At 34.6% G+C, this 13,892-nt stretch overlaps 2 protein-coding genes across 2 annotated transcripts; both read left to right on the top strand.

The window, feature by feature from the left end:
• Positions 1 to 1,415: 1,415 nt before the first annotated feature.
• LOC142228169 (uncharacterized) lies at positions 1,416 to 6,644 on the top strand. Its single transcript, XM_075298519.1, has one exon. The coding sequence runs from the start codon at positions 1,416 to 1,418 to the stop codon at positions 6,642 to 6,644; it is 5,229 nt and encodes a 1,742-aa protein (XP_075154634.1).
• Positions 6,645 to 6,700: 56 nt separating this feature from the next.
• On the top strand, positions 6,701 to 8,160 carry LOC142240024 (uncharacterized). The gene is made up of 2 exons (XM_075311746.1): positions 6,701 to 7,744; positions 7,815 to 8,160. The coding sequence occupies exon 1, from the start codon at positions 6,804 to 6,806 to the stop codon at positions 7,734 to 7,736; it is 933 nt and encodes a 310-aa protein (XP_075167861.1). The 5' UTR covers positions 6,701 to 6,803; the 3' UTR covers positions 7,737 to 7,744; positions 7,815 to 8,160.
• Positions 8,161 to 13,892: the final 5,732 nt, after the last annotated feature.

Raw genomic sequence — 13,892 nt, 5'->3', positions numbered from 1 at the left:
TGTTCAAAGAGAGATAAAAAACCAACTAAAAATTTGGTAGATGATCAAGGTCCTTCGAACCGGATCTGGAGCAAGAGAAGCAAAACATTTGAAACAAAAGACAATAAATAAAGATATTAATAATAGAATTAACTACATTGAAGTGAAATTTACAAAATTGAGATTGAAGACCTTTTGTATTAAAAACTGATAATCCCGTGACCAGTGACAGTGATCTGGCAACCCTTGATCTTTGACGTATAACTTCCATTCTCCACCAACAACAACAATCGCATACGGGTTTTCTATAAGTGAACCCCACATACTTATTGAAATTGTGTAATTTGAAAAGAATAAATTAAAAATAGAACGAAACAGTGCTTAATACTAATAAATAAATATATTCAGACTCAAAACAAAAACTTGTGATTATTTACAAACATATATATGAAAATAATTTTGTTCTGTGAGATTAAGTGGTAATATTTCGACTCTCTTTCTCTTCATTTGACATTTGTTTATTTGTTATTTTAGCAGAGTTCAGGTATGTTGCCGTAATTCATTTTTTGTTTTGTATCTCCAAATTATTATAATTACTGGAAATGGTTTGAATGATGTTTTAATATTTTTTTGTATGATTATCTCTTTTGTATTACCTTGATTTATTGTATTTGTTTAATTGGTTGTTGCCAAATCATACCGGTAAAGGTGTGGTGAATAACTATTTTAAGAGAAAAATAGGACTCTCTTTTATATCATCTCACTCTACGAGTCTTTCTGGAGTTGATTATATCAGTGATGCTAATGTAGTGTTTTGCGTATTGGTTGCTATGGATGCACGCTGAATATAACTTGTTTATATTATATTACGTTAATGACATGTGCAAATTTGATTAAGAGCTAGTTGAGATATTTGTTGGCACACGCTCCATTTCAGTTGTCCTATTGTTGTATATTTTCATTTGGGTTATTTTGGCATTGTTAGATTGTGGCTACAGGTGCAACATTTGGTCATAAAGGGACTTATAATACAAAGAGGTGTCATACTGTCCTTATAATACTTGAGAATCCCCCGTGGTTATTGGAGCCTAGCTATATCTTTTTGGACTCATTTTAATCGAAATATTTTTCTTTTTCAACGAGACGAGATTTCTTTAACGGATGAAAAAGGAAATATGATTATCTATGACTGATAAATTATCTTGGATTTGTCGATACATCTTAACTTATTTTTGTGCAATCCGGAATTTTCTTGTCTGGTGAAGATTGTGACTACTGATAAGGGGTTTAGTCCGATATTTCCGGAATCTACGTACGGAAGATTTGCTGTTGGACGGGTAGTATATCTGAAAGAGGTTTGAATTGTTTGATCGCATAGATATTGATAGGTTGGAAATTAATTTTGGTCTTTTGTTTGAATTGATACGACTGTGAAAATGGCAGATCCTACGCTTTTGAGAAAATTCAAGAAATTTGCAACGTTGTTTTTGGAATTTGAAAAGGAAAATAGCGCTATGTCCAGTTCCTTGGCTACTAGTACACAAACTATGTACACTATTGAACTTCGAAAGGAAGAATTTAAAAGTTTGTGGAATAAAGTTAAAAACTCATACGAGAAATTTAATGTTGATTGTGAGTGTTCAGAGGAACAAGAGAAAGAGGCTTCAGATCTTTTTAAACAATGTAGGGAAGCTTACATAACCTGTGCAGCAATTATGGGACAATTATCACAATCTTTTGGTGATAGATCTGTTTTATCTTCCACTGTTCTCCCAACCAGTCAAGTTTCTCAGCAGTTTCATGAGAACAGAAGTAATGACCATCGTTTAAGATTGCCACCTTGTATCACAGAGATCTTCCATGGCGATTATCTTTCGTGGCCGTCCTTTAGGGACATGTTTAAGGCTGTATATATAGACTGCCAATCAATAACTCCTGTTGAGAAATTATTTTACTTACGGCAGAATACGCAGGGGGAGGCTTTGGAAATTGTTAAAAAATCCCAGTTAACCAACGAGGGGTTTGAAATCGCATGGGGTAACCTAAGGGATAGATATGAGAATAAGAGGATACTGGTAAATAGTCAGCTGAAAATTCTATTTAATTTGCTTCCTGTGAAAACTGAATCTGCTCAAGACATAAAAAGACTTCAAAGGGAAATAAATAATTGTATTACCTCGTTGAAACTTCATGGAATATGTATTGATAGTTGGGATCCCATATTTGTTTTCCTATGCTCAGCTAGGCTTCCAGTGACTACTTTGTCCTTGTGGGAACAGACTATAAAGGATAAAACTGAGATATCTAAATGGGAAGATCTCGACAGATTTTTGACAGCACGATTCCAATCATTGGAAACGGTTTTTGATTTTACAAATACAGGGGTGGCCGAGGCATTCGCTAGATCGGATACGACCACGACTTACAAGAAGGTAAGGACGTACCAAGCAAATTCTCAAAAAGTTGTGTGTCATGCGTGCTCTCAGGATCATTATTTGAAATATTGTGATAAATTTTTGAAAATGACTCCCGAGGAACGTTTTGCTGTTGTTAAAAGGAATAATCTTTGTTTGAATTGCTTTAGCAATAATCATAGACTGCATCAGTGTACTAGTAAGTATAGTTGTGGGAAATGTAATTCTAAGCATAATTCCCTATTGCATCGTGATGTTAGGGTGTCTTTAAGTACGGAGACGACTGAAAATGGAACCAACAAACCATCAACAAGTCTAGGTGTGGTACGAGATACGACCAATTGTGAACAGGAGGTTCAAAACTGTTTCGCGAAGTCTACGAAATTGGTATTGCTTGGTACAGCTATGGTGAATATTAGAGCAGAAGGTCTTATTTTCACTGCTAGGGCATTACTCGACCCGGGATCACAGGCCTCTTTCATATCGGAGAAATTACGGAGACGCATAGGGTTACGAACAACAAGGGTGAATGCGAAGATTTCGGGTTTAAATAACGCTTTGGCCGGATCCACTGAGAAACAATGCTCCTTTATATTATCGTCAATAGAAGGAGGTACTGTCGAAGTTGAAATGTCTGCTCTAGTACTCCCTCAGCTAACTGGAAAGCTTCCGAGTTCTTCCATCTCTATACCTGAGTCATTTTCTTTAGGAGATATGGAACTTGCAGACCCGCTTTTTGGGAAGAGCGATCAAGTAGATATTTTGATCGGAGCTGATTTTTACCCACAAATTCTTTTGGATGGAGTGCAACGAAATGTTCTTGGCTCGCTTGTTGCCCAGAAAACTATATTCGGATGGGTTCTCACTGGACAAATTGATAACCAACAGAATTCTTTTTCAACACTGGTTTCTTTCTATACTGAGGCATCTTTAAATGAGCAATTGGAGAAATTTTGGAAATTGGAAGAACCTCCATGTGTTAACAAAATGACGCCGGAGGAGGAATATTGTGAGGAGTTGTACAAGAGAACTACCAGGCGCTCCTCGAATGGTCGATTTATAGTTTGTCTCCCGTTTAAACCCCATTACAAAGAGGGCAAAGGTTTAGGGTTATCACGTACAAAGGCCGTTAGACAATTTTTACGAAATGAGGCATCATTGTTAAGAAAACCTGATCTGAAACCGAAGTATGATTCAGTAATCGAGGAATACGAGTCTTTGGGACATATGGTTAGGTTAAATAGGTCGAGAGAAGGGTGTTCGGGGTTTTATTTGCCTCATCATGCAGTGTATAAACCGGAGAGCATATCGACAAAGTTGAGGGTTGTGTTTAACGCCTCATGTCCCACCTCAAGTGGGTTAAGCTTAAATGATACTTTGTATTCTGGACCCGTTTTACAAAATGATCTTGTATTATTGATTATTAGGTGGAGATTTTATCGTTACGTATTTAACGGTGACATTGAGAAAATGTATCGCCAAATTCTTTTGGACGATAAGCAAACAAAATTCCAACGAATCGTATTTCGTAGTGATCCTAGATCTGAAGTACAGGATTTTGAAATGAAGACGGTCACTTTTGGTATAAATTGTGCACCGTTTCTGGCAATCAGGACTCTACTGCAGTTGGCTTCAGAGATAGAAAAGGAGTTACCTTTGGCGGCAAAAATATTGAAACACATGATGTATGTCGACGACGCTCTTGCAGGTGCACATGAGGTCTCTTTGGCTATAAAAGCTCGAGATCAACTAATATTCGCTCTATCGTCGGCTGGATTTTCTATGAGGAAATGGACCTCAAATGATGAGCGAATATTGCAAGATTTACCAAAGGATCATCTTCTAGCTGAAAATTTTTTGGAGATTGATGATGAGAGCAAAGCTAAAACGCTAGGGATAAGATGGAATGCCAAAGGTGATAACTTTTACTTTTCGGTTAACCCAATTCTTCGAAAAGAAAATTTTACAAAACGAGAGGTTTTGTCCATTATTGCTGCTTTATTTGATCCAGCTGGCTGGTTAGGGCCTGTTATTGTTGTAGCAAAGATGTTGATGCAGCAAATCTGGAATGATAAGACTGGGTGGGACGAAAATTTAACCGATACAAGTGAGCTTCGTTGGAATCAGTTCATAAGCGATTATGACAGTTTAAATAATATTAAATTAGAACGCTGGATAGGATTTGAGCCATGTTGTAATTTCGAAATTCATGGATTCTCAGATGCATCTGAAAGAGCTTACGGTGCATGTCTGTATGCAAGGATAGTATCCGCAAATGGAATAATTCGGACAAATTTATTGTTGGCAAAATCTAGGGTTGCCCCTTTGAAAACTGTTTCACTGCCGAGACTAGAACTATGTGGGGCACTTTTGCTAGCAGAGTTAATGGGAACTTTAAGGAAGGATCTGAGGTTGGACAAAAAGGATACAAAGTATTTTTGTTGGTGTGATTCTACCATAGTTCTTGCTTGGCTTCAAAAACCACCTTCCGTTTGGAACACGTTTGTTTCCAATAGAGTTTCGAAGATTGTTGATCTCGTCGGTAAGGATTGTTGGAGACATGTTAGATCTGAGCTTAATCCTGCTGATATTATCAGCAGAGGTATCCGATCTCAGGAATTAATTGGTAATACTTTGTGGTGGCATGGACCTCCGTGGATGAGATGCTTATCGAATTATTGGGAAACCCAATTTCAAGGGGAATTTCATACTGAGGAAGAAAATCGCCCTATGAAGTCGTTTTTCGTTTACATAAAGGATTTTGATGATGTGCTTCTCAGATTTTCTTCCTATTCTAGAGCGTTAAGAGTCATGGCATATGTATATCGGTTTATTGAACTTCTAAGGAGAAATGCAACCCCGATCGTATCATCTCGAGTTTCGTTCGCCGAGTTACAAAACGTTAAGAGGAAACTTGTAATTGTTACCCAAAAGGCATATTTTTCGGAGGAATATTTTCAGTTAGAAAACGGCCGGCCTTTACATAGAAATAGCAATCTACTTAATTTAAATCCCTTCATTGATGAAGATGGTTTAATACGTATCGGAGGTAGATTGTCCAACGCAAATGTCTTGTCCTTTAATGAAAAACATCCAATAATTCTACCATACAATTGCAAATTTTCACGGCTCTTGATATCTTTCATTCATGAGATAACATTGCATGGAGGAATTCAATTAATGTTGCGTGTTCTTAGATCAGAATTTTGGATACCTAGGTCTAGAAACATGATCAAATACGTTATAGGTCATTGCAGGATATGTGCCATTTGCGCAAAGAAATCAAGGGAGCAGATCATGTCATCCTTACCAATAGCGAGAACAATTTTGGATAGACCTTTTACACGTACAGGAGTTGATTTTGCTGGCCCATATGATATTAAGAACTATACGGGTAGAGCATGCTTGATTACAAAAGGATACGTATCTATTTTTATTTGTTTCGCTACTAAGGCAATCCATTTGGAAGCTGTGAGCGATCTCTCTACTGCGACGTTTTTGGCAGCCTTTGCGAGATTTGTTTCTCGACGGGGTTGCCCAAAGGACATGTACTCTGACAATGGTACGAATTTCGTCGGGGCTTCCCGAGTTTTAAGAGCAGAATTTCGTAATTTTCTTCGAGATATTAGTTCTGAAGTTGTTCACTTGTATGTCAATAATGGTGTTAGCTGGCATTTTAATCCAGCGGCGGCTCCCCATATGGGAGGGCTATGGGAGGCCGGAGTAAAGTCTTTCAAGCATCATTTTAAAAGAGTTGCATTTAATTTGAAGTACACTTTCGAAGAGTTTTCCACACTTCTGGCTCGTGTTGAATCGTGTTTGAATTCACGACCACTTTGTCCATTATCAGAGGATTTTTCTTGTATTGATGCGCTGACCCCGGGCCATTTTTTGATTGGTGGTCCTCTTTTATCACCACCAGAACCTCAGATCATTGATGCTCCGATTTCTATCGTTAATCGATGGCAAAGGGTGAAGGCGATTAATCAGAATTTCTGTTTGCGTTGGAAAGAGGAGTATTTGAAGGAAATAATTAAAAGAAATATATGGAAGACAGAGCAGTTGAATTTGAAAATTGACGATATGGTTGTTGTTCGTGAAGAAAGTTTACCTCCTAATGAGTGGAGATTAGGTCGAATAACCAAGGTTTTTCCTGGAGCGGATGGAAAGGTCAGGGTTGCTGAGATCCGGACAGCACGGGGTCAAATAGTGAGACCAATTGTGAAACTTGTTCTTCTTCCTGATGACTAAAACTAAAGAATCAAAAAAAATTGTTTTCTATTTTTTTAATCTAGAATCATGGTTAAAGCAAAAAAATATTATCCTGAAAATCGTGGAAACAAACAACGAATTGTATGTCGCGTCTGTTTAAAGGATCATCCTCTTCGGTTTTGTCAGAAGTTCCTGGCCATGGACTACTATGAACGTATGCGAATAGTTTCAATATACAGACATTGTGCTGGGTGTTTGGCTCATGACCACACCTGGCGTATTTGCAAAAGCGAGGGAAGATGCAAAAAGTGTGGGGATATGCACCATACTCTACTACATAAGCCGGGACCACGTTCGTCTGGCATTGTTGTAAAGAGTGTGGTTAAAAGGCTAGGACCTCGTTCGTCCAACCCTCCCGATGGACCTAGTTCGTCCAATACCATCAGTAAAAGTGGACCTCGTTCGTCCGAACCTTCAACAAATGGACCTAGATCATCCACGACCAAACGGCGTTGTATTTTAGATGATGGCAAAAAATTTTCGTTATCGCCAAAAGAGCAAAGCTTGTCGAGAGATGTCGTCACATACACTTCTGATGGGAAAATTAAAAATCGTTCACAACATCGAAGAGGTGAAGATCTGATCCCGTCTTATAGCATACAGGAATTGGTTATGCTTCGACCCACCGCGGTTGTAAAAATAATTTGTGGAGATCGTTATATCCAGGAAAGAGCTGTTATAGATCCAGCATCTGAGAAAACAATAATAGCAGAGTCACTAGTTCGAAAAATGGGCCAGAAAGTTATGAGGATCGGAAATCAACAAAAATGCCTCTTGCAGCTTAGAGGGTGTTATGGAATTAGCAATACGGTTGAGACATATGCGGAGGTCCGTCACAGGTTCGACATTTTAACTCCGAAAAAGTCAGTTGACATCCGAATAGTTGATGAGTATCCTGGGCTACAGCTGGCGGATCCATTGTTTTATGAATCTGGTCATGTACATTTATCGTTGGGAGGTGACATATACGCCAAGATAATACGTAATGGGATTAGTGGAGGCGCATTTGGTAAGCCACTTGCCCAATTTACAATTTTTGGCTACATAATTTCTGGAACTTGTTCTCCTTAATTCAAACAGTAAGAACGTTTACAAATATTTTGCTTTAACCATGATGAATGTCAGTTCTACATTCGTTTCTACTTGCAGTCTGATTTATGGCGTATTGAGAGACTGAATAATTTCTTTATCTATATTTTGTCAATTTGGAATTTGGAATTTGCATCGTGAGAATTGTCACTTGATTATAAATAATTTGGATTTTGCAGAATACTGCAAGGGGGCCGGAATGTTCAGATTGAGAAGAATATGCTGGAAATTAGGAACTAACGCCATCTGTGAAAATACCAGAAATTGCTCTCTCAAATCGTTTTCGAGACGATCATTTTCCGATATGGCCACTTTGCTCCAAGCTTGGGATATTTTCCATTAGTTTAAGTATTTACTCGTTCTTATTTTTGATTTGTATGTATTTATGGCTTAAGTGTTAGTTCGTAAGAATCTCTACCTTGTTGAAGTTGTTTGTGAACTTCTGAGAAAAAAACTATTAAAATTTTGAAATTGAATATTGAATATTACGTTTTTGCATTCCAATAAAGAATTTTCGTGAATTATTATACACAAAATTGATTTATTTTTGTGCTTTATTGAGTTCTTTTGGAAATCGGTATTTTGATGTTTTTCTTCTTTGTGAGCTTCAGCAGTGCTCCACCGGTGTTCAAAGAGAGATAAAAAACCAACTAAAAATTTGGTAGATGATCAGGACGGTTACAAAATGAAACGGAAACGTTCACGAAAAATCAAAACGGAATGTTCACGGTTTCGTTCACAATCGTTTTGAAACGTTCCTGATTTGTTCTATGGGTGGAAATGTTTTAAAATTCTTTATTTCAAAGACGTTTTTACTCGACAAAATGACATAAATTTTTACAATGTGCTAAGCCGACTGTTAACGTGTATGGTGCTGACAACACAGGTTGGAGTCACGGTAGCGATTTTTTTTTAATCTTGTTTATCAATACGTTTTCAGATTATGAACGCAGCACTATGGGAATTATTGGATGTTCCAATTGAAATTACTTTAAAACATCTTGGAAAGTACAAATCGAAAGTTAATTTAAAACTTGGCAACCCTGCTAGGAGAAAAAGGCTGCAAATATTTATCAAAATTTATGCAAGTTGCGTGTAATTAAGGAGAGCAAAAATTAAAAATGTTCATGCTTAATTTGTTCGCAATATAAGTGAATAAAGAAAACTTTTAAATGTAGATTCTAAGAGAAGCTTTAGTAGTTCAAAATGTTGTAAACACTTTAACAAAATGTTTATGTTTTCGAACTTGAATTTGTGGATTCAAAAGTGCTTTTTATATGTGAAAATTTTAGTACATACGTATATTTGCGAGGAATAGAACTAGAAATGTTAAAGATTGTTAATAAAAATGTTTGCTTATAATTGTTCGTATGAAAGTATTCTTTTACGTACTGTAAAGTTTGTCTGCCGAAACTAGCCCATACTAAAATAAATGTAAGGGGTTTATAATCAAATTTGGGAAAATCGGGCGATACGTATATATGGGAGCTATATCTAAATCTGAACCGAATTTGATGAAATTGCACACTTTAAAGGTACTACAAAAAGTTTGTGTTAAATTTGAAGACAATCGGGTAGTAAATAAGCGCAGAATGGTCTCATTTGTCGAAATCGGGCGATACATGTATACGGGGGCTATATCTAACTTTGATCCAATTTTTTCCAAATTCAACAGTGTATGTCCTTTACCCAAGAAAATACGTTGTACCAAATTTTATCACAATCGGTTAATAATTGCGACAGGAATCCTGCGAACAACAAACACACACGGACGGAATTAGAGTTAGATACCGAAGAAAGTGATTTTGATGGTTAATATTTGTTTAATCTTAATTAATAAAATGACAACTGGTTTATACTATTTACATCAAGTTCTGGGGATAATGCGCTTTCTTAATAAGGAAAATAAGCAAGTATAAATTAAACACCATCTAAGAGTATAATCTATAGTACTCCAAGTGGAATTACAATTTCGACCTCTATAGTAACGCACCTGAAATAAGGGGGATTGACTCCCTTTTTATACCCTTCACCACTACTGTGGTACAGGGTATAATAAGTTTGTGCATTTGTATGTAACGCCAAGAAATAATTGTCATAGACCCATCTTTTAGTATACCGATCAGCTTAGAATTAAATTCTGAGTCGATTTAGCGATGTCCGTCTGTCTGTCTGTCCGTCCGTCCGTCCGTCTGTCTGTATATGTAATTTTGTGCACAAAGTACAGGTCGCAGTTTAAGTCCGATCGTCCCCAAATTTGTACATCTGAATGTTTTGTCAGTCCCGTAAAAACTGCCAAATATCAGCTAAATCGGTTCAGATTTATATATAGCTCCCATATATATCTTTCGTCCGATTTGGACTTATATGGCCCCAAAAGCGAGAGTTTTGCCCTGATTTGCTTCAAATTTTGCACAACGAGTACGTTTAATAGTATCGTTAATTGTGCCAAATTTAGTTGAAATCGGTTCAGATTTAGATATAGCTCCCCTATATATCTTTCGTCCGATTTTGACTTATATGGCTTCAAAAGCGAGAGTTTTACCCTGATTTGCTTCAAATTTTGCACAAGGAGTACGTTTCATAGCATCGTTAATTGTGCCAAATTTAGTTGAAATCGGTTCAGATTTAGATATAGCTCTCCTATATATCTTTCGTCCTATTTTGACTTATATGGCCCCAAAAGCCAGAGTTTTGCCCTGACTTGCTTCAAATTTTGCACAACAAGTACGTTTAATAGTACGGACAGACGGACATGGTTATATCGACTCAGGGACCCAGGGCAAAACTCTGGCTTTTGAGGCCATATAAATCAAAATCGGACGAAAGATATATATATATATATATATATATATATATATATATATATATATATATATATATATATATATATATATATATATATATATATATATATATATATATATATATATATATATATATATATATATATATATATATATATATATATATATATATATATATATATATATATATATATATATATATATATATATATATATATATATATATATATATATATATATATATATATATATATATATATATATATATATATATATATATATATATATATATATATATATATATATATATATATATATATATATATATATATATATATATATATATATATATATATATATATATATATATATATATATATATATATATATATATATATATATATATATATATATGTATATATATATATATATATATCTTTCGTCCGATTTTGATTTATATGGCCTCAAAAGCCAGAGTTTTGCCCTGGGTCCCTGAGTCGATATAACCATGTCCGTCTGTCCGTCCGTCTGTCTGTGAACACATTTTTGTGATCAAAGTCTAGGTCGCAATTTAAGTCCAATCGCCTTCAAATTTGGCACATGTTCCTGACTTGGGTCAGAATATAACCCTATTGGTTTTCGAAGAAATCGGTTCAGATTTAGATATAGCTCCCACATATATCTTTCGTCCGATAGGCGCTAATATAGACCCAGCAGCCAGAGTTTTATACCGATTTGCTTGAAATTTTGTACAAATATAACACTTAGTCGTATAGTCAATTGTGCAAAATTTGATTGACATCGGTTCAGAGTTAGATATAGCTCCCATATATATATTTGCTTGATATGGACTTATATGGCCCCAGAAGCCCGATTTTGGGCCGAATTTGGTTGAAATTTTGCACTAGGAGTACAATTAGTAGTATAGTCAAGTGTGCAAAATTTGATTGAAATCGGTTCAGATTTATATATAGCTCCCATTTATAGCTTTCGCCTGATTTACACTCATATGACCACAGAGGACAATTTTTAGCTCCGATTTAGTTGAAATTTTGCACAGGGAGTAGAATTGGCATTGTAGCTATCCGTGCCAAATTTGGTTGAAATCGGTTGAGATTTAGATATAACTCCCATATATATGTTTTTCTGATTTCGACAAAAATGGTCAAAATACCAACATTTTCCTTGTAAAATCGCCACTGCTGAGTCGAAAAGTTGTAAAAATGACTCTAATTTTCGTAAACTTCTAATACATATATATCGAGCGATAAATTATAAATAAACTTTTGCGAAGTTTCCTTAAAAGTGCTTCAGATTTAAATGTTTCCCATATTTTTTACTAACATTGTGTTCCACCCTATTGCATTAGCCGTCTTAAATTTTGAGTCTATAGATTTTGTATACGTCTATCAAATTCTGTCCAGATCGAATGATAAATGTATTTATTTGGGACAAATCTTTATATATAGCCCCCAACACATTTGACGGATGTGATATGGTATCGAAAATTTAGATCTACAAAGTGGTGCAGGGTATAATATAGTCGGCCTCGCCCGACTTTAGACTTTCCTTACTTGTTTTAACTTAAAGAAGTGGTCACTTTTTTCTGGGTGTACACTTGTAGTATAGTCAATGCATGGTTTTAAGCTGAAATCAAAAACAACAACAATGATTAAAAGAAAAAAAGCCAACAATAACAAAACAAAACGAATGAAATAAAATTTTGACATAATTTTCTATAGAAATACATTTTTGAAAAAAAAAATCTATAGAAATAAATTTTTGAAAAAAAAATTTCTATAGAAAAAAAATTTTGAATAGAAATAAAAATTTTACAAAATTGTCTATCGAAGTAAAATTTTGGGAAAATTTTATCTTTTAAATGATAATAATTTAATTTGGAAAATGGTCCGCTGGTACGAATTTTGGTCCAATTTTGGAAAAATGTTGGGCCAAAATAAAAATTCATTGTGGTAACGCTGATCCCAAATGTACCCACGAATAAAAGAACTTACAATTAATATACTTACCTTTAACAAATAAATAAGGCCAGGAATGCAAAACACATTTTTTTAATTCATTGAGTTTTTTCCATGTTTTTTTTATTAATTTATTATTTATCTTTAATTATAGTAACAAAAATTATTTAACATTTATACGTTTTCGTTTTTTGTCTGTATCTGGGATTGGTTGTAAAATTAAATTTTGCTTTGAAGTGTGATTGCTGCTTTGGATTTTATTTATTTCTATGTCCTTATTCTATTTTACTTCTCTTTCATTTACTACACTCTTGCGGGATATATTTCAATGGTTTTACTATAGTGTGTATGTAAGTATGTGTGTGATATCATTTATGCCAGTGTGTATATGCCATTGGAGAGGTGTATAATGGTATGTGGCGAGGAGGAATCGTGTAACCACACGATTTAATAATACTCGTATTTGGATTATCTTAAGATTAAATATTCTTTTGTTTTATCCTGTTTGTGGTTGTGGGTGGTTTTGATGTTTATCTGTCTATTTGTATAGATGTGTGTGTGTGCGGGTATTTATGGATGTGATTGCATTCATAACTATTCGATTGGTGGCAGTAAAACTTAGTATTTAATAATTTCGTTAAATGTACGTACACGTTGTCCCTATCACTCTTTTGTGATAATGAAATTGCATTTTATTATCCCATGGATTTCTTATTCCGTATTGGCAACATTGTTTTGGAATATGTGTGTGTGTATGTTTTTGTATAGAGTGTTGCCTAGTCTATTCAATGCCGCAATATTGTTTAGTTTATTTCTAGATATTCTAGATATTCATTTAGAACTTATTTCTAAAGATATTCTTAATCGGAGTTCTTTCTATTGATTATGCCTTGTATTTTTTTACTCCTTTTTCACTTCCTCTTCCCTTTGTTTAGCATTTCAGTTAATCATTAAGTCCCTCATCTTATCATTTATTCGTAAGTGTAAGCCATAAGTTTTAGTAATGGATAGGGGTTTTTTACAATATCTGTTGTGATTTTCGTATTTTCAAAGAGATAAATTTTTATTAGTTTTTTGTTGTTTTTTTTTCGATTTGTTCGACGTGCTTTCATTAATGAAACAACTTTTATCAAAAGTGTGCTTAGAGGTATGAGAATAATTTTTTGTATATTGTGTGATGTTTTTGTGTTGTTTTTGTTTACTTGCATTTTTAATTATCAAATCTTTTGCATATTTGGAAAAATATTTTACAACAATAGTTACACTTGAACTGAGAACATAAAAATTTCAAATAACGTTTAAATAGTTTTATTAGCTTTGGCCTAATTTATACATTTGTGCAATTAATAAAA

Source organism: Haematobia irritans, chromosome 1 (genome assembly GCF_050003625.1).
Source record: "Haematobia irritans isolate KBUSLIRL chromosome 1, ASM5000362v1, whole genome shotgun sequence".
NCBI classification, from domain to species: Eukaryota; Metazoa; Arthropoda; class Insecta; order Diptera; family Muscidae; genus Haematobia; species Haematobia irritans.
The sequence above is the reverse complement of the archived record's forward strand: the minus strand, read 5'-3'. Positions and strand labels throughout refer to the sequence as shown.

Bases quoted from the DNA above. Each gene is read 5' to 3' on its own strand.
- LOC142240024 (XM_075311746.1), top strand. From the start codon at position 6,804: ATGGACTACTATGAACGTATGCGAATAGTTTCAATATACAGACATTGT.
- LOC142228169 (XM_075298519.1), top strand. From the start codon at position 1,416: ATGGCAGATCCTACGCTTTTGAGAAAATTCAAGAAATTTGCAACGTTG.